This window comes from Podarcis melisellensis, assembly GCF_964234715.1.
Source record: "Podarcis melisellensis genome assembly, chromosome: 17".
NCBI classification, from domain to species: Eukaryota; Metazoa; Chordata; class Lepidosauria; order Squamata; family Lacertidae; genus Podarcis; species Podarcis melisellensis.
In genome coordinates, this window is record NC_138534.1 from 31,041,669 (window position 1) to 31,065,542 (window position 23,874).

Below are 23,874 nucleotides of genomic sequence, written 5' to 3' on the forward strand. Positions count from 1 at the left end.
TTTCAATACCTAGGAGTTATTTTTCAACACAACTTGGGGTGGAAAGCTCAAATTCAACACCTACTTAACAAGGCCAAAACTTTGTCATATGCGCTCCTCCGATTCTTTTTTTCGGATGGAGCTTTGCATGTTCCCTCGGCCCTAAAGGTGTTCAAGGCAAAAGTGGTTGCCGTGCTAGCTTATGCTGCCCCGCTTTGGGCCGTGATGACAGATCTTGCTCCTCTTGAGACACTGCAAAATCAATTCCTGCGGCGGCTCCAAATGCTCCCCCTGTGCGTAAGCAACGCAGCCATGCGACTAGAACTGAAGATCGCATCCTTAGAAACTTGCCTGTGGAAGCAAGTCTTCAATTATTGGTTATCATTGTGGCATAGATTACCAAACCACTACCTTGTCCAGTGCTTATGGCGAGATGAATTCGCTAGCCTTTGGACTAGTAGAATTCATGCCAAACTCCTGAGCTATGGAATCTCTCCTTCAGATTCCCTAAAATTAGACCAAATTACTGCTCAAAGACTGATCCGCCAAAGACTGGATGACATCGATCTACAGCGAAATTATATGCTGGGGGGAGGTGTTTGTTCGCCCCAGAACATTGGTATCACTTTAACTTATTGTGTTCCATCATACCTCTCCTCCCTTTCGACTGTTGCCCATAGACTGGCCTTCACCAAAGCGAGGTTCAACGTTTTTCCCTCCAACGTCCTGAGACATAGATTCTCAAAGGGCCAAGCCCCCGCCGCGTGCGAATGTGATAAGGAGACGCTGGAGTCGCTCCAGCACATCATGTTCACTTGCCCCCTGTTCAATGTGCCACGGGCAAATTTGTTGGGATCAATCATACAGAAACTAGAGGGTACCCCACCAAAATTCCACCTTGCTCAAATTTTGCAGGATAAGGATACCCATACGACCCTGAATGTGGCTAGGTTCCTGGTCGCTGTCCTTACCCAAAAGCGACGCCAAGGAGCACTACAAGCTAACTAAGGCGTAGTATGCCATTCCATTTTATAGTATTTTATTGTTACTGTGGTGTTTTAGCGACTGTTTTTTCCCCCCTATGTGCACAAGCTGTTATTTATGTGTTGTTTTTACCTGTATGGGCCTATGGCCGTAATAAATATTATTGTTGTTATAAATATTGTTGACAGCACCAGGAGTGCCAACTCTATAGAGTCAAGGTGTCTTTGGCCCCCTTAGTATCTGTTGGCAGGGGGGCTGACCCCCTCAATATTGAGGGGGCGGAAGAGGCCGGATGTAGAGCAAGCTCCTCCTGAATGTGAGAGAAGAGGAGCCGACAGCCATTGAAGCCGCGCTGTGCTGGGCTCAGCGCTTGGTCTCATCCTGACGACTGGATGTCACCCATGTGATATCACCTGTGTGCAAAACATGCTGGGCACATGACACCACCGGCGTGTTACATGTGTGACATGTATAATATCACAACATGCACCAGGCCCCCTCAATCTTGGGTGCAGCAGCAAAGTCTCGCGCCAAAACAGCAGCCTATAGATCCAGCCCTGCTGTTCAGGAGAAAAAGCACACCAGGAAAAAAAAGAGAGTGCACACTGGATCATCTGTTAAGTCTACTTAACAGGGCCTGTAAGACAGAGTTGTTCCGCCTGGCCTTTGGCTTGGAATCAACTTGATCCCCTTCCTCTCTTTCCTTTTTCCTTTCTCCTTCTTTGATGGAACTCCTATTTGGGGACTTCCCTGGCTTTTTTCTGGTCCACGTAGGACCAGTCTGGATAGTTGGCCTTGGTGAAGATTTGACATTTTTATCCACCAAAAGTTTTTGATTTGAGATTCTACTGAAACGAGGCTGCATTTTTATGTTGTATTTTAATCTTGGTTTTAAGTTGTCTTTTAATCAATTGTTTTTATACCTGGTGTTAGCTGCCCTGAGCCCGGTCTTGGCTGGGGAGGGCGGGGTATAAATAAAATTTATTATTATTATTACTCAACAGCTGCAGCTCACACAAGGGCACACAGACTTGAGCCCAACCTTGTCAGCTTGATCCAGGCAATAACATCTGGCAGGGTCTGGAGTTGTTGGTTGTGGCTTGAGGAAGAAGGCAGTTTTTAACAATCTTTTCCACCCATGAAACCCTTGTCCCCTTGGCCAGGATGTGTAGGGTGACGAGGGGGAACTGAGAGAAAAGATATAAAAAATGCACTGCAAACATGAGCCTAGTGAGGAAAAGATGGCTTTCATAACCCAAGGCAGGGCTGGTTTGGGGGCAGGGAGTATCGCATCCCCATGGAGGAGTCAATCAGCAGGTTGGCTGTGGCTTCTGCCGGGCAGAAGGGATACTCCTAAATTATATGCCATTGCCTCTAGCAAGAGAAATCTCTTCTCTTTAGCAAAATAGCTAGCCCCAGAAAAAACCAAGAAGTGTCACAGATGAAAGGAATTTTCTTTTTTCCAGTCAGTATTAAATAAAACATACAAAATAACACTGAAAAAACAAGCACCTGTGCAGCGTTTAACTTCTGCCTTTTTGGCTCCACAACTTTGACAATTCGAGAGTATAAATCCATAGCTCTCACCCACATACACATAGACTTGCATGCCTTTGACACTTTCTCTACTTTTTCCGGTACAAAATCGGGGTTGTTGATATATTTCTGAAGCTTAAGCAATACTTGACGGCCTATATTTTCTTTATCATATTCTAAAAGCCTTCTCAGGAAAGTGGAGTCTCCAAGAAGCTGTTTTGCTGTTGCCCAGTCAGGCCTGAAAGATTAAAAGAAGTGGTGGAATTTAGAAATATATGCCCCAGAGAATATATTAACCAATGCAGTTTCATGTATTTTTGAAATTTCCATGCTTTATTACCAATGCTAGGATGAAATTTATACTTGATAAAAAACTAACTGGCAGTTACATTTCCAAAGCACATTTCATTAACTTGAAGAAGAGAAGAAACTTAAAAGCACTGAGACAGGCCTTGGGAAGAAGATATGAACAAAGGAAACAGCTTTGATGCCTCGTGCTGCCGCTAAAATTTTGTGATAATATGAATTCAAAGTCAAGTGGCACGTCTACGGATTTCATCTAATCCAGAGAGACACTTGCAGAACTGGCTGCCCAAGTTGCTGGTCCTCTACAGGAACGTGCCTTCTAGGTTGCTATTGTCAAAACTGTTAAATTATATAATGTCATGATCTTAGGTATGGGAACCAAGTTCAACAAACTTAAGATTCAATCCTACGTACACTGGAGTTGGAATTGAATTTAGTGAGACTTAATTCGGAGTATACATGCATAAAAAAGGTAAAGGGAACCCTGACCATTAGGTCCAGTCGTGACCGACTCTGGGGTTGAGTGCTCATCTCGCTCTATAGGCCAAGGGAGCCGGTGTTTGTCAGCAGACAGCTTCCGGGTCATGTGGCCAGCATGACTAAGCCGCTTCTGGCGAACCAGAGCAGCACACGGAAGTGCCGTTTACCTTCCCGCTGGAGCGGTCCCTATTTATCTACTTACACATGACGTGCTTTCGAACTGCTAGGTTGGCAGGAGCAGGGACTGAGTAACGGGAGCTCACCCCGTCACGGGGATTCAAACCCCCGACCTTCTGATCGGCAAGTCCTAGGCTCTGTGGTTTAACCCACAGTGCCACCCGCGTCCATGCATAGGATTGTGCTATTAACAACAACAACAACAACAACAACATTATTTATACACCGCCCATCTGGCAGGGCGGTTTCCAGTAAAATATATTGGATCCATCCCAGTAACTAATAAAGCCATAAGCAGCACAAATCTAATAAAAGTTATCAGCAATCAACAAAGAGCTGGAAGCTTCCATGGGGAGATATATGATTCCAGCTGGTGGCAAAAACTGTACAGAGAGTTGAATTGATCTTCTCTCTTTAGGCAGAAATTTCCAAAGGGTGGGGGCCACAACTAAAAAAGTTTGCTGCACTTCAATTATCACTGTAGTTAAAGGAGGAATACAGCGCAAACTGATCCTATTGCATGGTATCTAAGAAAAGGTGGTATTTAAGATATTTACCACCGGCTATTTATGCACAATACATTTATAAAATATGCAGGACAGCCCTGTGCACTCAGGAATAAGCCACGTTGTCCTTGTGGCTATTTTACAAGCCTTATCATACTATTATCCATAATCAACAGATAAGTATAGGGAAAGAGTGGGAAGGAAGTGGCTAAGGAGAAAGAAAGCAGTGACTGAGGAACCATTTTGTTGTTGTTGTTGTTTAGTCATGTCCGACTCGTCGTGACCCCATGGACCAGAGCACACCAGGGACTCCTGTCTTCCACTGCCTCCCACAGTTTGGTCAGACTCATGTTGGTAGCTTCGAGAACACTGTCCAACCATCTCGTCCTCTGTCGTCCCCTTCTCCTTGTGTCCTCAATCTTTCCCAACATCAGGGTCTTTTCCAGGGAGTCTTCTCTTCTCATGAGGTGGCCAAAGTATTGGAGTCTCAGCTTCAGGATCTGTCCTGGGCTGATTTCCTTAAGAATGGATAGGTTTGATCTTCTTGCAGTCCATGGGACTCTCAAGAGTCTCCTCCAGCACCGCAATTCAAAAGCATCAATTCTTCGGAGATCAGCCTTTTTTATGGTCCAGCTCTCACTTCCAGAAGGAAAAGCAAGTGAACTTCGGACATCTCAGGACACCAGATACCGGTACTTCCACATGTCAATTTTGCTACCTTTGGACACTTGATGGCAGTGTTGCCCATTGTTGGGCCATCCTACTGGAATATGCTTAGTGAGCAAAGCGGAGGCAACTGTGGAGTCCATTGGAAACAATTTCCCCCAAATAAAAGGCATGTAGAATTGTGAAAACCTAGATAACTTCATGGTGGCTGAGATGCCCACAGGATTCCATGATGATAAGCCAACATAAAGTACCCTTCACCCAGTGTCCATCATGCACTTTCCTACCGAATTCCACACCATACAACAGTTCTGCACACTGTCAAGTACTAAGTGGTTCTTACAGGAGGCGTTGCAATGATCAAGACACGTGCTTCTGTGCTGGTATGATATTAGCATTCCCTTTTTGAGTCATTCTGAAACATCCAAGAGAGTCACACTTTGGAAAAACGTTATAAAGGGTAAACAAATTGACCTTTGAAAACTGGACTCTTTGTTCTTTCAAATATTATACCAATATTCACAGCGGCTTTCATTTGCTTTCTGATAAATGTACTTGATGTAACGCATCCTTAGATTCCTTTGGGATATTCATCAGTGGCTGACTTTGCCTGAAGCATATAACAGCATGATCAAACTCCCTAATAATTAGCTGATTTGGAGGAGAAAGTCGGAATTTGGCCCAAGCTCATCTAAACAGACGTGCTTTACCACAAGGGAGTTCTGACTATTCCCACACATCAAAACCACAATTATAGTTTGTCATGCCCAATTAAATTTGAGTTCTTAATTTTTATCCCCCCAATGCTAATTAGTATCATTATCATTAGTATCATTAGTATCATGACACACACACACACACACGTCTCCTTCATAATGTTTGGCAGTATTTCTGAGATCAAGAACAGAATGAGAAGGAATGGAGAATGTGTGGCTGCTGCTGAAATAACAATCTCAAATCTGCTGCTCTTCACCTGTAACATTTTGTAATTCAAAATGGATACTCGCAACAGGATGCCATTGTGCTCTGGGTTTCCTCACTGCCTCAAGTACTGGCAAGAAACCTTGAAGCGTAAGGATACCACACATGTGTGCTGCACATGACTCTCTGTTGGAAAGTGCTCTAGGAAATGAGCATCATTTCACATGAAATCAAACCTAAAAATCAAGAATGTGGGTGAGGCGCTAGCTTACTTTGCATTTAGAAGAATGCAGATAGCTTCCATTACTGTCATAACAAGATCAGGCGGCTTAGTGAAAACTCTGATTTCAGAAATATCTGCTTTATCTAAAGAGTCAAGAGCTTTGTTAGCCGCGTCCAGAGCTGGAAGAGCCTCATCCAAATCGCGCTGAGCGTCATCAGCTATTGCCTGAGTTTCCTCCGCTTTTACTTTCGCAACAGCTTCGTCTTCTTGAACGACACGCCGAACCTGGGGGCGGGGATGGCCAAATACATCTTTACCAAATGAATAACAGCTATTAAAAATGTAAACATTTTCCTTACTTTAATATTTGGTTTCCCTTGTTCAAAATATAAGGAAACAAAATAGGAATGCAATGTGCAGTAAGATTGTGAAATACAATGCAATTCTGTGATTTCTTCTTCTTTTTAAGTCACCAATGGAGGTTTTACTGCCTTTGAGATCTTCCTGTTCTAAAACAATCAACACTCCTAGCAGCACTGCTCTGAGTGGTTTGAATAGATGTACTTTATCAGAACAAAAAGGGCAATAGACCATGCTTCAGTCCTGAACTCACTTACTGGGGAGAAAGCTACACTGAACTCAGCAAAGCTTACTTCCGAGTAAAGATGCTTACGGTTGTACTATCCCTTGCCTTTTCAGTTAAGTGAGAGTTCAAAGAACCATGACCAGCATTAAGTCATGTGGAACATTGATCTAACACGGGGTAGCGGACACGGTGCCCTCCGTATCTTGTTGGATTAAAACTCCCATCAGCTAGCATGTCCAGTTATTGAAGATGATGGTAGTTGGGGGTCCAACATCACCTAGAGCAGGCATGGCTGAACTTGGTCCTCCAGCTGTTTTGGGACTACAACTCCCATCATCCCAACTAACAGGACCAGCGGTCAGGGATGATGGGAATTGTAGTCCCAAAACAGCTGGAGGGCCAGGTTTGGCCATGCCTGACCTAGAGGGACCCATACTAGCTACCCATGGTCTAACAGTCAGTACTTTGCATGCCACCCCCAGCACTTTTCATCCTTTCTCATTATAGGGGGACTATTGAATTCTTAAGTTAGTTGCGCCATCTAGGAAACACTGAGCAGTAAAAATACAGTCTGTTTCAAGGGCACACCACTGCTAAAGATATGATAAACATAAAGAATAACATATGCATGTACATAACGAAGAACAGATAGTACTTTGCACCTGATCAGCATTTTCTTGATCCACTGCTAACTTTTCCATCAGTGCCTCAACATCCACAGATTTCTCCTTGAGGACTGGCTCCAAAGCTGATAGGTCTAATTTCATTTTATCAACAAGTATGTTTGTCTCTAATAGTTTCGTTAAGCCATTCTTCACACGATCCCGAGCCTGAGAAATAATTCAGAAGATCATAAAGAGCTAGGATACATATATTTTTTTAATGGCCATTTATCTCAGCTGACGTCACCGGATACAAATGCCTATATGTAAAACGACTGCACTGCAGTCTCTTGTCACTTGTGGGTAGCTTCACTAAGATCACTGGCACTGTATAATTTTAAGTCCTTTTAGTGCGAGTGGATGATAGAGGAAATTAACAAGAAATCTCAGAACTTGGATTTCTCATGAAGTCATACACCATCTAGGCCCGGGGTGAAAAAAAGAAAATGCTAAAGGCATTTCTTATAAGGGAAAAAATGACCCAACAACATGTATGCTATTTTTACGAGAGAAGTAAAATAACATTAAAGGGAAAGAAGGCATAGATTTTCACTAATAAAATTCAACCTACTGAAACAAGCTGCTTCCTTTTTTCGCCCAGCATGGTTAAATAAAGGTTGATTAACTCTAAATAGGAAGTGGGCGTTGTGTAGTAGCGCCGTCGAAGCTCAGCATAGTACTGCTCTGCCATTTCTGTCACACTCATGTGAATGTCTACGCACATTCTGGAAAGTTTTTCTTTCATGCGTTCACTTCCAAGGTCAATGTGCAGGAAAAAAGTCCTTGATACAGAATTAAGTGCTTCTCTTGGCCACTGAAAAAAAGATTAAAAGATTATTGAGATAATCTTATGCCAGTTATACATTCAGTGCCTCAAGCATTTTCCATCAGGGTTTTGGTGGTGTTTCTCTCCCCGCCCCCCCCCCCAAATGACTGTGATATTAGAGGTGCTTTACATTCTAGCAGCTTTGAACAGAGCTGAGGCTAAAAGACTGTGTGGGCACCAAGAGACAGAGTTGCAAGCTAGCACAACATGTAAGACAATAGAACAACATTTTTACTGCTCACATTACATGAAAATTAAAGTGTGTGCCTTACTTACTGTTTCCATGTTTTTTGGTGTGTGGGTTAATTTCTGTCATGCCTCTTTTAAACCAAAACCTTTTCTATTCTAGAATTCGGATCACATTTCAAACCCTCTACATTCATTTATCTTGTTGCTGCCTTTCAGTGGGTAGGTCAGTCGGTCTGACATTCAGTCTGATCATTTCCACATTGGCTATGAGAGCTGAGGTTAAATCCCACTAGTGAATTTATGACTGAAAGTTGAGGTTCAAACCAGGGGTTTCCTGATTTGTAGCTCTGTCTCTTAACTAATAGGCTCAGACTCAGGACTGCAACTTCGAGTGGAACTGAAATTTTGCAGAGGTCGTTGTCGAAGGAAAACATTTCAATAGAACGGAACAAGCCATTTCAATCAAATATAATAATTATGTATCAGCTGGACTTCTCAACAAAACTGAAATTAGTTACCTGCACAAACCAATCAATAGTGCAGCAATTCACAAGTGATGGAAACATTCGACAGCGTGCTCGAAAAGCGTCTCCTACAGGGCTCATGCACAGAACAATATGTAGCTTCTGGCGAACTCGATTAATGAAGAACTGAAATACCTGAGAAAAGGCAGTCATGAATGTTAATTCAAGGATAAGAAGAAAGCACAGCAGTAATTAGGTTGTTAGCACAAATAAAATTGAGGACACTCATAAACTGTAAAAAGCTGCAGGTTGGGTTACTTTATGGGCTATTTCCATATCTAACCCATGAGTTTAATCTCTGATACAGGATGAGTACAGCAGCAACAGGAAAATGTCCTCTTCTTTTTGTAGCTGAAAATTACAGATGTAAGAATATGTAGTTATTTAAATATTGTCGCTGTCCCCTCCAAAAAAGTTAATATAATGCATTTAAGGTAGTATTTATAATGCGTCCTACCTCATCTCTGTTGCCCTCTGGTATACCAGCTTCCTTTGCTTTGGGTCGGGTAGCCGCCATAACAAACTCCAGCTCGTCTTTTTCAAACAGATTAGGCACCTCTCCAGAATTCAAAATGTTGTTTATATCTTCTAGAAATTCCTCTACAACAATCTACAGATTTTGTAAATATCGGTTTTGAAGAAAAGGTGTTGCAGAGTTAAAAACAGCAACTCCGCCATCAGAAAATAAAAGTATCAGCAAATCACTTAAAAAAAAAAACCCTTTTATTTGCTCTAAAGTTAGAATATAAGAAGAGTCTGTCCCGAATATTTTAATGTACAGCTTCACTGGATGACCCCACGTTCAAGTATTATGAGGCAACCAAGAAGGATACTTTTTTGTCCACCTTCCACACCTCATTTTATATACTTCCTCTTACTCTCCCTGCCTTTCTTTCCCTAAATTAAAAAGCTCCAGGTGCTATATTCCTTTTTCTCATAGGGGAGTTGCTCCATGCCAGTGATCATTTTGGCTGGCTTTTTCCTGCATCTTTTCCAATTAGTATCATCTCCACTTTGCTGGTGGGAGTGCACAGGACCCTGACGTACAAGTCAATCAAAACTGGGCCTGGAATGCAGTGGGTTGAAGTGCAGTGGCAGATCCACTGCTGCATTCAAAGGCCAGCCTGATAGCTCACATTGAGTTGGACAGGTTGGGGGAAAGGGGTTTTTTGCGGCAAAGGGAAGTTATTCAAAAGCTGTGATATGCTAGTTCTAGGCTGGTGAAGTTGGGCGCTCCAAGGACGAGGTCTCTAAGCAGATCAGAGAGGCTTTGTTTGGGTACACAGTGCATTCAAAGATGGCAGCTCTGTGCCTTATTTGGGGCTTTCCCAGTAGTTACTGCCTGCTGGAGTAGGCATATATCCCATGATTTTTCTATCCCATGATTTTTCTATAACCAAGCCTGTTTTCCATTTGAGCTGCTACTGAACTTTTGACTTAAATGGTACCCAGAGTTCCTCAAATCTGTGTAGTCCCTGCAATGAGCTTTTCACAGCCTGAACAATCTCTCAAGGTGCCATATCTAATTAACAACCGCTTTGTGATATCTATCACCTGTAAATATTGAAGGAAGGAAACCTGAACTAATTTAGTGTCGCCAGTCTCAAGCTGGGGGATGCTCTTAGACCAGCAGAGATTTAGCAGGCATTTCACGAAGAGCTTCTGAGGCCAAGAGGCCTACATGGGAATTTAAACTTTCTTGATTAGCAAGTCATTTTTATGATCATTCTGTGGTTTTATTACTACGCTGTCAAACAGGGCAATCCTATTCACATGTACACAGAACCAAGTCCTATTGTGGAATTCAACATCACATTTCTATACTAGTGTTCTGTCTGAGCAATCATATCAGCTTGCCAGATGGCATGATCCCCCCCTTCCCTCACACATACATTGCTCTGGGGGTTCTCCTGACTTGCCGACCCAATTTAGTGGGGTTGCGGGGGGAGGAGAGGTGAGAAGGCCCGTTGCACCGGTGAAAGCTGTCGCACAGGGCTTCTGCTGATGGGCTTGTTAGGTGAATCCTGCCCACAGAACCTTAATCCCACATCCTTCCAACACCCAGTACTAAGGGTGAAAATTCCCTTAATTATTATGTGGCAGTCACTGATCATTTCTGGCTCCTGCTGTTCCTCCTGCCAACCTCCTTTCTGGCTCCTTCTGTTCATCTAAGGCTCACAAGGCAGCTTAGAGAATAAAGAAATAAGAGCCAGCAAAAACCACTAATAAACATAATAAAATTGTATGCAAACATTTTAGCAATCAAAAATGTTGTAAAGCATTTTAATAAAAAGCTTCAGATATCTTCCTTAAAAATGTTTCCTGTTTCTATGAGTTATTTGACCTTTAGTTATTTTATGAAGCTTATTATTCCCTTTCTGAATCATTTTGGTTGTATAAACAACACTGTATAAATCAGGTAGCATTTTATTACCCGGATAAGATTTTAGCAGCAAGCACAAAGTCAATTTGATTTTTATTTCAGCTGTTCATACCTGAGTGTCCGTGAAAAGGAAAACCATATCTTTGTCTTCCACCCCTGCCATTTTATATAGCTTCCTAAGGTCATCATGAAAAGTGTCGTAATTATAACCACGGCTTAGTTCTATTTGAAAGCATTTGTAGCCACATATGTGAGAGGCGAGTCTAGTTAGAGACTGCTTGCCCGTGCCTCCAACTCCAACAAGAAGGGCATTTCCTCTTTCCTGGCGAATCATTCGAGCAATTCTGTGGGGGAAATTGAACATAAATTTGAAATGGTTAGCATTCATATGAGCAAGAGATATAAGCAAGAAGCCTTTTCTCACTACCCTCCTCATTTACTGCCATCTTACTAAAGCAGCACAGCAGTGTAAAAGGTTTCTTTCATTCTGGAAATCCACATTCATGCCTACGAGAAGGAGGGCCTCCAGCAATAAAGGGTTTTCCCTTTGCCATTCTGAACTTAAGCAATGGGCTCATTATACTCAGTCACACCGACATTTCTATCTATGTTTTAGAGACCCAAACGACATACGTACTTCATGCCCACCGGGACAATTCCCAGATCTATACACTAAACCAGAACTCCTTGCTGAGGAGGAGCCCATTGTGCAGGTACCTCTCCAGCCCAAGGAGGTGGCAATGCCCTTCTCTTGAAAACTCCAGCACAGAAGTCATTGTATGACCACATCTTCTCCTGCTGCATTGCAGCCAATGAATCCGAAAGCAGAATGCACCCTTTCAGATGAACAGCCTCCTTTCATGGAAGGTAACATTAGCAACTACAGTGGTACCTTGGGTTACATACGCTTCAGGTTACAGACTCTGCTAACCCAGAAATAGTACCTCGGGTTAAGAACTTTGCTTCAGGATGAGGATGGAAATTGTGCTCCGGCAGGGTGGTAGCAGCGGGAGGCTCTATTAGCTAAAGTGGTGCCTCAGGTTAAGAACAGTTTCAGGTTAAGAACGGACCTCCGGAACGAATTAAGTACAGTGGTACCTCGGGTTACATACGCTTCAGGTTACAGACTCTGCTAACCCAGAAATAGTGCTTCAGGTTAAGAACTTTGCTTCAGGATGAGAACAGAAATCGTGCTCCGGTGGCGCGGCAGCAGCAGGAGGCCCCATTAGCTAAAGTGGTGCTTCAGGTTAGAACAGTTTCAGGTTAATAATGGACCTCCGGAACGAATTAAGTACTTAACCCGAGGTACCACTGTATTTAAGGCTCAGTCTTAACCTGCCACTGAAATAACCCCTGAGGTCTGCTCTTATGAAGTCCCCAGCCTAAGCCCTTTGTGGAGCTGTCCAGGGAGGGTACCACTGAAGCCTTCCCCTGACTTGGCTTGCCACTGCTGAAGCACAAACCTCATTACAGCCAACCACACCCTGGGCCCTCCCAGTCCCTCTCAGTATCAAGAAAGTATAACAAGCAAATAGAAACAGAACCTATTCAGCTGATGCTAACGCTGACACAAAACCCCACACGTACACTATAAAAAGGAATATGTTTCAGCCACCACTCCTTCTCTCCTTCTTCCCCAACCTTATATTGTACTCAACACTAATGTCTCAAAACAAATGTAACTTACCTGTAGAAAACTTTACAATTTGAAATAAGAGACATTGCACATACTTTTGTAAACCAAGAAAATCTTCAATATAAACTGTTTTTTTAAAAATAAAGCAAGGAACCTATTTGCAGAAATGTACTTTCCACTTTATATGGGCATGCTGTCATTAGTTTATTAATATAGTATTAACTCATTTATATTATTGATATTTGGTTAATGGCAGTGTAATTATTTACCTTGAAACATGCTCTATAGCATCTTGGAAGAATACCAGTTTGGTTTCCTTAGCGTTGGTTATATTATAATCATCCAGATAGTCTTGCAGAACCCCCATAATCTTTTCTAGGTCAGTTAGCTCTTCATAAATGCGTTCAGCTTTCTCAACTCCAATCTAAAATGAACAGAAAAGGAAAATAAGATTGTGATCAAAAGGAATGGAAATATAATGCTACCCCATCAAATGCTGACTGCAAAAAAACATAGCTTAATGGTGATAGGAGTGAGTCAAAGTCAATAGAAATGTGAGCCAATTAATTAGGTGAAATTTTTGCAGACTCTTGGGAAATCAATACTTCTCATGTTGGGCATATGTGTGAATATTACAAATTAGGGAGACAATCCTTTCATCTGTGAGTTCATCAGCTCATGTGAGAGGAGATCCCAATCAGCCATGCTGGGGAACAACAGATCACACCAGCCATTTGTTTTATTGAACCATTCCATTCCTTCCTAGGCCAGGTATTTATGCTCCTTGGCACATGCTATTTGTACACAGGACCTGAAGAGGAAAGCGAAAGCTAGATGCATATGAGCTTCACACTGAAAGTCATAATTTGTGTATTTCACCTTCCAGACACAAGAGTAAGCTAATAAAGGTAAAGGTACCCCTGACCGTTAGGTCCAGTTGCAGATGACTCTGGGATTGCGCACTCATCTCGCTCTATAGCCTGAGGGAGCCAGCATTTGTCCGCAGACAGCTTCCGGGTCATGTGGCCAGCATGACTAAGCTGCTTCTGGCGAACCAGAGCAGCGCACGGAAAAGCAGTTTACCTTCCCGCCGGAGCGGTACCTATTTATCTACTTGCACTTTGACGTGCTTTCGAACTGCTATAGAGTGCTTATTGGCCAGCTAATGAGAAAGGAAAGAGGGCTCATTTACTGTGCAGCAGTGACCACCTGGGAATGGATCATGTCCAATGGTTTTAAGGCTACCGGATATTCAATTACCTGATCTACCTGCAATCATATTATTTAAATTTAGCCCAAGATAATATTTTCCTCCAGATGCTAGTAATCCCCCCCCTCAATATATATATATATCAGATATATTTCTAGTTATAACCTGAGATCCATCAGGACAAATCTACAACGTCCCAAAGTTAGGAACGTTCCTTCTAGTCAGCATCCCTAGAGTCTAGCGCTTGCACTATCCAGAAAGGTTACCCTCTTCTGACCATACAAAGAGAATGTTAAATATAATTGAAAATGTGTATTGTCTTCCTGGTGAGGAATATCTGTATGATGGCTGCTTTTCTAAGCAACCCTCCTGGAGAATTTACTGAGGATCATCTCCACTCCTTTGAATGACTAAAAGAAATAGACACAGGGTGTAAATATGTACAATATTTCTGGCAAAGGTTTTTAAGGAGATAACAGAAATCACTGGGTTAAAGCTGACTGAAAGTCCAGAGGTGGCATTATTCTCAATTACTATGGGGTGGAAGGTTCACAGGCTATGAAGGACTTGCTCACAAATTTATTGACAGCTGCACGAGTTATTATAGCTATGAAGTGGAAGGGGCAAGGCAAATATAAAATGGAAGAGTGGTATAAAGAGGTGAGGGGTATAGCTATGAATGATAAATTAACATGTGCTATTAAGGTAAGATGGGGAACATGCAGGAGAAATTATTTTGAGGAGACACAGAAGGTGTTTGTAGGATTTGTACTGTTAAAATGGAAAGGAGTCAAACCATCGCAAGATGGTGTTGAAATTTTGGAAGGTTGGATAGTTAGAACGGAATGGTCTTGGGGGTGGGGTGCACATTTTAATTGTAATTTATTTACTGTTATTACTTTGTTTTTAAAAAAATAAAAATAAAAGAAATCAACACTATCCATCCATTCATATTATTTATCATCCTTTCTACAATTTATGATTGAAATCACCTGCCACTGAGCAGTTTTCTTCCATCAAACCTCAGTTGGAGGAAATACAGTTTCACGAACACAAACCATATTTATGTAGGTAAATATCTGGTAATTAGAAGTACTGAGGTTTATCTCTCAAGGCTGCAGATATTGCTCTAGGAAAGATTCCAATGCAAAGGAGCAAGAAACCCCCAACATTCTCCTTCCATATGCCTCTGCCACTGCCATCTGGTGACCAGCTGTTTGCTTTCTGCATTGATTTGATCTGTCAGCTCTGAAGTTGGTTCAGAACCTATTGCTGAATGTGACAGCTCCTTTTAATTTAATGGACATTTCACATCTGAGAAAACTCCATCGCCATAGCACAGATAACATTCAAGTGACTAATGTTTCTTATGAAAAATTATCGGGCAGTCCTAGCTAGCAGCCTCCACTATTTATTTATGAGTGATATCTCAGCCCCAAAACTGCTGCTGGAGGTCTAGGAATGAGGCCAGCTGAGTTGTCTGTGGCCAGCAGCAGACACACTCACTCCAGAAGCTGACAGAAGAAATGGACTATTCAAATAAATATCAGATGTCAAGCTGGCTGGCTATTTTTTTCACACTATTCAGTTAACTGATGGCAACATTCTTGGTGCTGCTCATGTTCAAGAATTATTTGCAAGCTGTTTCCAAGGCCTCACAATACTAGTTTTTCTGAGACTCCATGGCCACCTCATGAGAAGAGAAGACTCCCTGGAAAAAACCCTGATGTTGGGAAAGATGGAGCGCACAAGGAGAAGGGGGCGACAGAGGACGAGATGGTTGGACAGTGTTCTCGAAGATACAAACATGAGTTTGACCAAACTGCAGGAGGCAGTGGAAGACAGAAGTGCCTGGCGTGCTCCATGGGGTCATGAAGAGTCGGACACAACTAAACAACAACAATATAAGAAAGATGTTGTTGGCATCCATCTGTCTCAAGAGAGAATGGAGTGCGCCTCCAGGGATGAAGTCAAACCATTGCGTTAGTAGCACTGAAGTGACCTCCCCAGGGTGCAAGCCTGGGCAGGATGTATAGAGCAGTGTTTCCCAACCTTTGGTCTCTAGCTGTTTTCGGACTACATTTCCCACCATCCCTGACCACTGGTACTGCTAGCTAGGGATGATGGGAGTTGTAGTCCAAAAGCAGCTGGAGACCCAAGGTTGGGAAACACTGGTATAAAGGCCTGGGCTGCCCAGATGACAAGACCCCCCTCTCGACTTTGCTGATGTAGCCCAAGGGAAAGCAGACCAGTTTGGCACCAGCCTGGCTGCAGGAGTTGCTGGAAGGAGGTGTACAAGGCGCCATCCAACCATCTTAGTGACTCCACTCCAGATTTGTGTAGGTTTTCTTACCCTTTTCTCCTCCCAAAGATTTCCTGCAAGCCAGTGGAGGAAATGCTTCATGTGCATCCAAGACGGGGAAAAAATGTTTTAATTCTTAGCAGTTTTATCACATCACACTATAATTTTTTTTACTTTTATCAATCTGGCCTAAGAACCGCACTAAATCACACCGTAAAAATACCACCTAAATTCACAGTGTTTCTACAGCAGAGTGCATTTACTTTACAGGTCGCATTGTACCTCAGAAACAAGAGCCCAATTTTATAGAAATCATAAAGGCATCATTCTATCCAGTTTTATTTTCTACGGATTCCTCACCTTTATGTAGTCACCAAATAAGATGGGTTTAGACACAAATGAGTCTGGATCAATAGAGACTCCAAAATATTTGCCTACAATGTAAAACAGGTGGATTAAATTCATGTTAATTGTGCAAGCATGAAGTATGCAGATTAAATATAATATCTACTAGTAAAGTAAGAATCCTTACTGGCCATGTCAGATAACATGGAATAAAAATATTGTTTATCTTCGCTACAGATGAGACGGTCATGGAAAACTCTTTGGGACTCGTGACAGAACAGCCTGAATATCTGTGCCTGGTCTCGAACTGACATGGGGCTGCATTGCAACATGCCTGCAATAGAAAAATACATTTAAAATGTGATAATATATGTAACAAACAAACAAACTTGAAAAAGCCCTTTTAAAGCAAATTTAAAATCAATACTTAAGCATGCTTGCAGAAGATTTGTTGGGTTTTAAAACTGCTAGTGACAGCTTTTGATGTCCAATTAACACACATGTGTTCATCATTTATTGGTTGCAGCATCAAACTGCAGCTTGGTTTTATCCTTGAGTCACCCTAAATTAATCACCACAACAGAACAACATATGGTTGCAGGGGGGAGTCTAGTGATGTTGGAGAATTCTGATGAAAACAGAAAAGGGAGTGGAAATTGCCAGTACAGTTGTACCTCCTTTGGCTTCCAGGATCCGTTCCGGAGCCCCGGACGCTCGACAAAAGGGATGCTTGACAAAGCGCCACTCTGCGCATGCGCGATTTAGTGCTTCTGCATGTGCAGCAAACCTGGAAGTAACCCGTTCCGGTACTTCTGGGTTTGACGTGGAAGTTTGACGAAATGGACCCTAAATGGGGCGGACTCAAAATGTGGTACGACTGTATTTGCTTATTAGTCTCCTCTACTGTAAGATGTAAAAAGGGTAATACTCTCTAAAATCTTAGTTTTGTGTGGGATATCACTGGGGGGAGTATCAGCAAAGATACTTGAAGGTTTGCAAAATCTGCTTATAAACTGCATGAAATGGGAAAAAACCTAAAAGTTACTGGGGGGGGGGGTTGTGGCTAAAAATAGTTAAGAAATTGACTATCCTTCTCATCCATTAAAGGATATTTCAAGGCAGCAACATTAATGTATTTAAAAGCTTGGTTTCAGTCTGCTGAGTAAGATATATAAAATCATTATATAGAGAGACATTACAATGATCACCTATAAAAATAACTGGGAGAGAGAGCTGGGTTGTCAAATTCCAACAGATGTTTAGAACTGGATTTGGATTAACATCCCCAAGCAGAAAGTCAGCACAAATTTGAAGATATTTTTTGCAAATTCTCCAATAGTATTTAGCCCCTACAAGTTTTAACCATATTTATAGTAATGTTTGTAATGCATGTTGGAGATGACAGACAATAAATGTAGATAAGGTCCACATTTTCCAGTTTTGTCTCAGAATAAGGAATTTTTGGGTAGAAATTGTAAATGAGATTGAATTTATAACAGGTTATATTTAAGCTCTTGTGAAAGAGGAGAGCACAAAATATGGTCTGAAGCTCAACATCAAAAAAACGAAGATCATGGCCACTGGTCCCATCACCTCCTGGCAAATAGAAGGGGAAGAAATGGAGGCAGTAAGAGATTTTACTTTCTTGGGCTCCATGATCACTGCAGATGGTGGCAGCAGTCACAAAATTAAAAGACGCCTGCTTCTTGGGAGAAAAGCAATGACAAACATAGACAGCATCTTAAAAAGTAGAGACATCAGATTTCCAACAAAGGTCCATATAGTAAAAGCTATGGTTTTCCCAGTAGTGATGTATGGAAGTGAGAGCTGGACCATAAAGAAGGCTGATCGCCGAAGAATTGATGCTTTTGAATTATGGTGCTGGAGGAGACTCTTGAGAGTCCCATGGACTGCAAGAAGATCAATCCTATCCATTCTTAAGGAAATCAGCCCTGAGTGCTCACTGGAAGGACAGATCGTGAAGCTGAGGCTCCAATACTTTGGCCACCTCATGAGAAGAGAAGACTCCCTGGAAAGACCCTGATGTTGGGAAAGATGGAGGGCACAAGGAGAAGAGGACGACAGAGGATGAGATGGTTGGATGGTGTTCTCGAAGCTACCAGCCTGAGTTTGATCAAACTGCGGGAGGCAGTGGAGGACAGAAGTGCCTGGCGTGCTCTGGTCCATGGGGTCATGAAGAGTCGGACACGACTAAACGACTAAACAACAACATTTAAGCTCTTGTAAGACCCTTTGATTGTACTCAGTGTGATCTGAAGATATAGAACTGTACTGCATCTTTTAACTGCTGGAATGTTGATCTCTGCAAAGTTAAATAAAATAAGAACTCCAACTGATGAATAATAGATTATGAAATTATGGGAAATGGTATGCACGGTCAAACTAACTAATAGGGTAAGGGTTAGAGAGGGGTGACAATATTGGCATACTTATTATGTACTGGAGTAAAAGGCTCAAACTAATGCAGAATCCTATGCACTTACTTTGTTGTAATACAAGTTATTTTGATTTGTTTTGCAGTATGTGATGTACATTATGCACAATTATGATAAACAAAATAACCTTTTGATTTTAAAAAAGGAAAGAAAGCACATGGTGTTGAGTTAACAGCACAGCTTTTACAATTTTACTTTTACACAGTATTGCATTGGCTGTCTTATTCTATTTCGGTACAAGTCTATACTGCTACTACTAACTTTTCTCTATTCTCTTGAAATGACCTTTCAAAAATTCGCAGTAACTCTAGAGGAATGCAATGCACTGCTTTTTCACAGCAATATGCCAAGAATAAAGTTATTTTATTCTTGGTACAACATAGCATGCTAACATTAGACAGCAGAGAGAAATTACTAGGGAAAATAATTATTGACAATGTGAGCACAAAACTGGTACAGAGATTGTGCCAAGTGGAAATACACCTTACCTTGCACACATTTTGACAAATCACGTAAATTAAACACATAATGGGATTTTGCTGGTGTTGGAAGGAGATCAATGCTCATTCTTTGATATATTTCCACAGCAGCCTCCACTATACTTTTTGCACTCTGCCTTACTGTTGTAGAGAAGTCAGCCAAAAATCCTTTTAAAATAGCCTAGTACGAGGAAAAACAACAAAACAAAACTTAAGCTCAAAATGTAATTAAAGTTTTGTGCTTTCTCTCTTTTATTCTACTCAAGCCAGTTGTGATTTCAATGTTTCTTTTAAAAAGTGGAACTACATCTTTTTATATTAACAGAAAAGCACATCCTGTATTTCTTTCAGGCATTTGCTAGTCCAACTACTGATCTATTATTGTGTTTGAGTGCCAGTTCACGTATTCAGTTTTCCCCATTCATCCCAGTGAGAAACTTCCATGTGTGCAAACAAATCCATCAGCATGAATGGTGAAATGTGAACAAGCAATACTGCTAATGGGTTTATCGTGTTAAGGTGCAATTTTCAATGGCAAAGATTTCATGGTAAGCTCAGTAGGTAGGGCAGGGATATTTGCAGTTGGTTTGCTCTGATGCTTTTTAAACAACTTGCTTTATTGTGAAGACACAGGAAAGGGTGATGGCACCAAGCAATATTAGACAGAACTATGCAGACCATTTACTGTGTCAAGCAAATGCTGAATATAACAATGTATTTTAGCCTTATTTAGGAGAATCTCTCTAAGAAAGAAAGAAAGAAAGAAAGAAAGAAAGAAAGAAAGAAAGAAAGAAAGAAAGAAAGAAAGAAAGAAAGAGCCAGTCTACATCAAAGATAGTCATGGTTAGCTCAAAGTTATGTAGCTACATCAAATATTTTAAAGGCCTTTTCATTATCAGTATCATTTCAGAAGCAGGAAAAAACCACAGATTTTAGCCTCAGGTTCATTGGGGTGATTAATACTTGCTTCAATTTGCATCAGTCCCCACCTTCAGCCCCACACCCATAGTCGTGGCTGTGACTGATAAGAGGGCATTTACTTACAGTTTAATGCTAAAATAGGCTTCTAAGCAGTTTACAAAGTATAAAAAACCAGCTTACACAATTACAATATACATATCCATAATTCAAAAGCTCACTAATACAGTGCTATGACCCTCATGGTCCCTTCCAGCTCTACAGTTGATTCTATGATTAAAGAAATACAGTGGTACCTCGGGTTAAGTACTTAATTTGTTCCGGAGGTCCGTACTTAACCTGAAACTGTTCTTAACCTGAAACACCACTTTAGCTAATGGGGCCTCCTGCTGCTGCCGCGCTACCGGAGCACAATTTCTGTTCTCATCCTGAAGCAAAGTTCTTAACCTGAAGCACTATTTCTGGGTTAGCGGAGGCTGTAACCTGAAGTGTTTGTAACCTGAGGCGTATGTAACCCGAGGTACCACTGTACATCAGTTAAAAACAGGATCATGTGGAGTTTTTAGAGAGCGCCGTGGGTACTACCCACTTCTTTTTGCTTATCTACCACAACAATAGATCCTCTTAGATTTTTGTAACTTTTTTAGATAGCATGATGACAAAACCACTAACAAACCACAGGAATATGGACGAGAGGTGGTCTATGATAAGATGGTAGTTCTGAGGGGGGCCCTCAGAAAAAAAAATATTGAGGATCTATAATGATTCATATCTCACAACCCTGGTTTTGTACCAGTGCTAGAAAACACCATTCTGTGATTTTTATGGTTCAGCCAAGAGAGATGCCATACATGATTTGAGGATGGTTATAAGGGTGGGGAAGTCTAGGGGAGAAATTATGGAATTTCAAGAGAATCCATCTTACTGGATACAGTGAGTGTGTCCATGTGCACATATACACATTCTCTCTCCTGCAGCACCCCACTTGCTCATCTGGTATCCACAGACTTGGTCTAAAGTGCACTGATATTTAAAGGTATCAGGACTCTGCATTCAGTGACAATCTTCAATAACGTACATAAATGCATATCAAAAACTTTCAGCACTTCAGAAAGTAACACATGCTGCTAAGAATCTGTATAAGTCCAGCATCTCAGAACAGCGTGTTATGACAGACTGAACAGAAGAATCTATTTTTTGTTCTTTGTTACAGTGGGGAAGTTGCTACTGACCTCGAAAATTTGTTTAAGGCTATGCTCAGAGGGTGTCGGAAGACACAGCATCGCGAAATGTCTAATGAAACGTGCTGTAACTGGATTACGTCCACCACCTGGAGGTGCACAGGCTGAACAAATAGTTACATCCTAGGGGGGGAAAGATCATAGATATTTTGCGTCAAAACATAATACTTAAGTCTTTAATCCTATAAAAACTTGTTTCTTACATTTAAACCACAGCTCAGATAACATGCCTGATTCCCTGTTCTTATTTTTAATTCAGCATCAAACTGTACTGATGAAATTCTATGTACAGTAAATATCAAGGCAGGCTAAAATTATTTGTGGTGGCTTGAACCTTAAACCTCATTCAATGCCCTTCAGCAATCATCAGGCCTAAGGAAATGCTGTGTCTGCATAAGCTGAAGGGGAAATGAAGCAGGTAGAAAGCAAAATGAATGAATAGAAGTTTAGAGATGTATAAGGCAGGCATAGGCAAACTCCAGCCCTCCTGATATTTGAGACTACAATTCCCATCATCCCTGACCACTGGTCCTGTTAGCTATGGATGATGGGAATTGTAGTCCCAAACATCTGGAGGGCTGGAGTTTGCCTATGCTTGGTATAAGGTATCATGATGGATATGTGTTTTTTTAAAAAAGGTGGGGAAGCCTTTTTTGGAACTAAAGGGGAGCGTATTGTCATAAAAAAACAGAAATAATAAAATTTAAAACTGAAATGTGTAAGAGAATGCTGGAATGTGAAGCTTGTGCTTTTCCAGAGAACCATAAGAGAAGGACAGAACAACATGTACGCAGGAGCTATTGCTATAACTGTTGAGGACAGAGGAAGGAGAGAAAGCTAAGAAAGTTGCTATGCCTTGTGATTAAACCAGTGGAAGCCAGCAGAAGGAAGTGCTGCCATATATTGACATAACTGACCCTTTGCTTCCCTTTGTTTGGAAGTGTGCCAACCCTCAACCACTCACTGGTTGAGTGTGTGTCACACTGTCCTTGCAACACCTAAGTAAATGTCCTGTTCAACTGACAATTGGAGTCTGGATCTTACTGACCCTATAGGCTGAACCCAGCTCATGGTAAACAGTGAGTGAGTGTGTTTTCCCCCAAAACCTCTGGCTATATATACATTATTGACACAATGGGTCCCACGTGATTGGCTGATTCAACTCCCCTCCTGGAACCTTATTGGTCTGTTCCTACAGGCCAATCAGGTTGCTGCCTCCCAGGATCCTACCTGCCTATTGTTCTAGGAACCAAGCTCAGCACATAACAGGAACCTCAATACTTTCCCAACAGAACAGATAGTACTCAGATTATAGCATTCACTGTCACAACCAGCTGAAGGCAGACTTGCCTGTATTTCCTTCCAAAACAGTTTCTCTCTGTCGTAGAACCCTCCAAAGTCTTGATACTGTCGTAGTAGCTCAATAGGGGGCTGAGAACCATAACGATCCAATTTAGGCATGTTTAGATCGTCTACAAAAATGACAACTCTTTTTGACCCTGGTGCTCCTAAACAATAGAAGATTGGACAAACCACTGCTGGTAAGTTTTCCCCAAATAACAAAATTAATACACAATAGCACCAAGTTTTTTACACTTCAGAAATTAGCAGGCTTACAATGTTGTTAAACTGAAGTATCAGTTAAACTGAAATGGAACACTGATTAACCGAAGTTTATTATTTCAGAGTCTTTAATTTGACTATGGCAAATATTAAGAAAATTAAAGACCTGAATAATGTGGCAGAACGGTTAAAATATTACAGAAGTAAACATAAATGCCAAAATACAGATTGATTGTTGTCCTAATGTTGAAAGCAACAGAATCCTTTCTGGATGAATATGCAGTGATGTGTGAAAAACAATGCTGATTTTCAATCAGCCTGCATTACATGGAACTTTTTTCTTTACTGGAACCCCTAGTTTGGATCCAAGTTCTCTTTTAAGCAATTTTTATCCAAAGCCCTACTCAGACTTCAGGTTTGGGTGTTCAGTATATCTGATGTGACTGTGTTCTTAGATAATGCACTCAATTTAGATTTAGCCTTAAGCAAAGCAAATTTTATATTATTATGCAATTTATAGGAGGGAGATATATGTATCAGTGGCCTCAGGGCATGGGGTAGTATGCACAGGAAGGAGCGAAAGAGGATGAGTGAAACATGTCCATAACAACCTCAGGTCAAAATAGTGTTTCACTTCTCATTACAGTATGTGAAGATGTGTTGCATTTCCCAAATGTCAATGCTGCCCTCCTGTGTTAAACTGAATGGAGTACATCAGATTATAGCCTACATCAGGTGCAGGGAAGCTCTGGCTCTCCAGATGTTGCTGAACTAAA

The 23,874-nt window shown here is 41.5% G+C and overlaps 1 protein-coding gene across 2 annotated transcripts in view; it reads right to left on the bottom strand.

Annotated features, from left to right (window-relative positions):
- DNAH6 (dynein axonemal heavy chain 6) overlaps positions 1-23,874 on the bottom strand; it is a 133,487-nt gene that overhangs the window by 63,589 nt on the left and 46,024 nt on the right. For both annotated transcript variants that reach the window (XM_081893587.1, XM_081893588.1), the window contains 13 exons: positions 22,886-23,043; positions 21,527-21,658; positions 19,386-19,557; positions 16,629-16,775; positions 16,457-16,530; positions 12,854-13,008; positions 11,061-11,292; positions 9,023-9,175; positions 8,560-8,700; positions 7,598-7,840; positions 7,027-7,194; positions 5,828-6,063; positions 2,476-2,737 (listed from right to left, as the gene is read on the bottom strand). In XM_081893587.1, the coding sequence (XP_081749713.1) occupies positions 2,476-2,737; positions 5,828-6,063; positions 7,027-7,194; positions 7,598-7,840; positions 8,560-8,700; positions 9,023-9,175; positions 11,061-11,292; positions 12,854-13,008; positions 16,457-16,530; positions 16,629-16,775; positions 19,386-19,557; positions 21,527-21,658; positions 22,886-23,043 (2,273 nt within the window). The remainder of the gene's footprint in view (positions 1-2,475; positions 2,738-5,827; positions 6,064-7,026; positions 7,195-7,597; positions 7,841-8,559; positions 8,701-9,022; positions 9,176-11,060; positions 11,293-12,853; positions 13,009-16,456; positions 16,531-16,628; positions 16,776-19,385; positions 19,558-21,526; positions 21,659-22,885; positions 23,044-23,874) is intronic.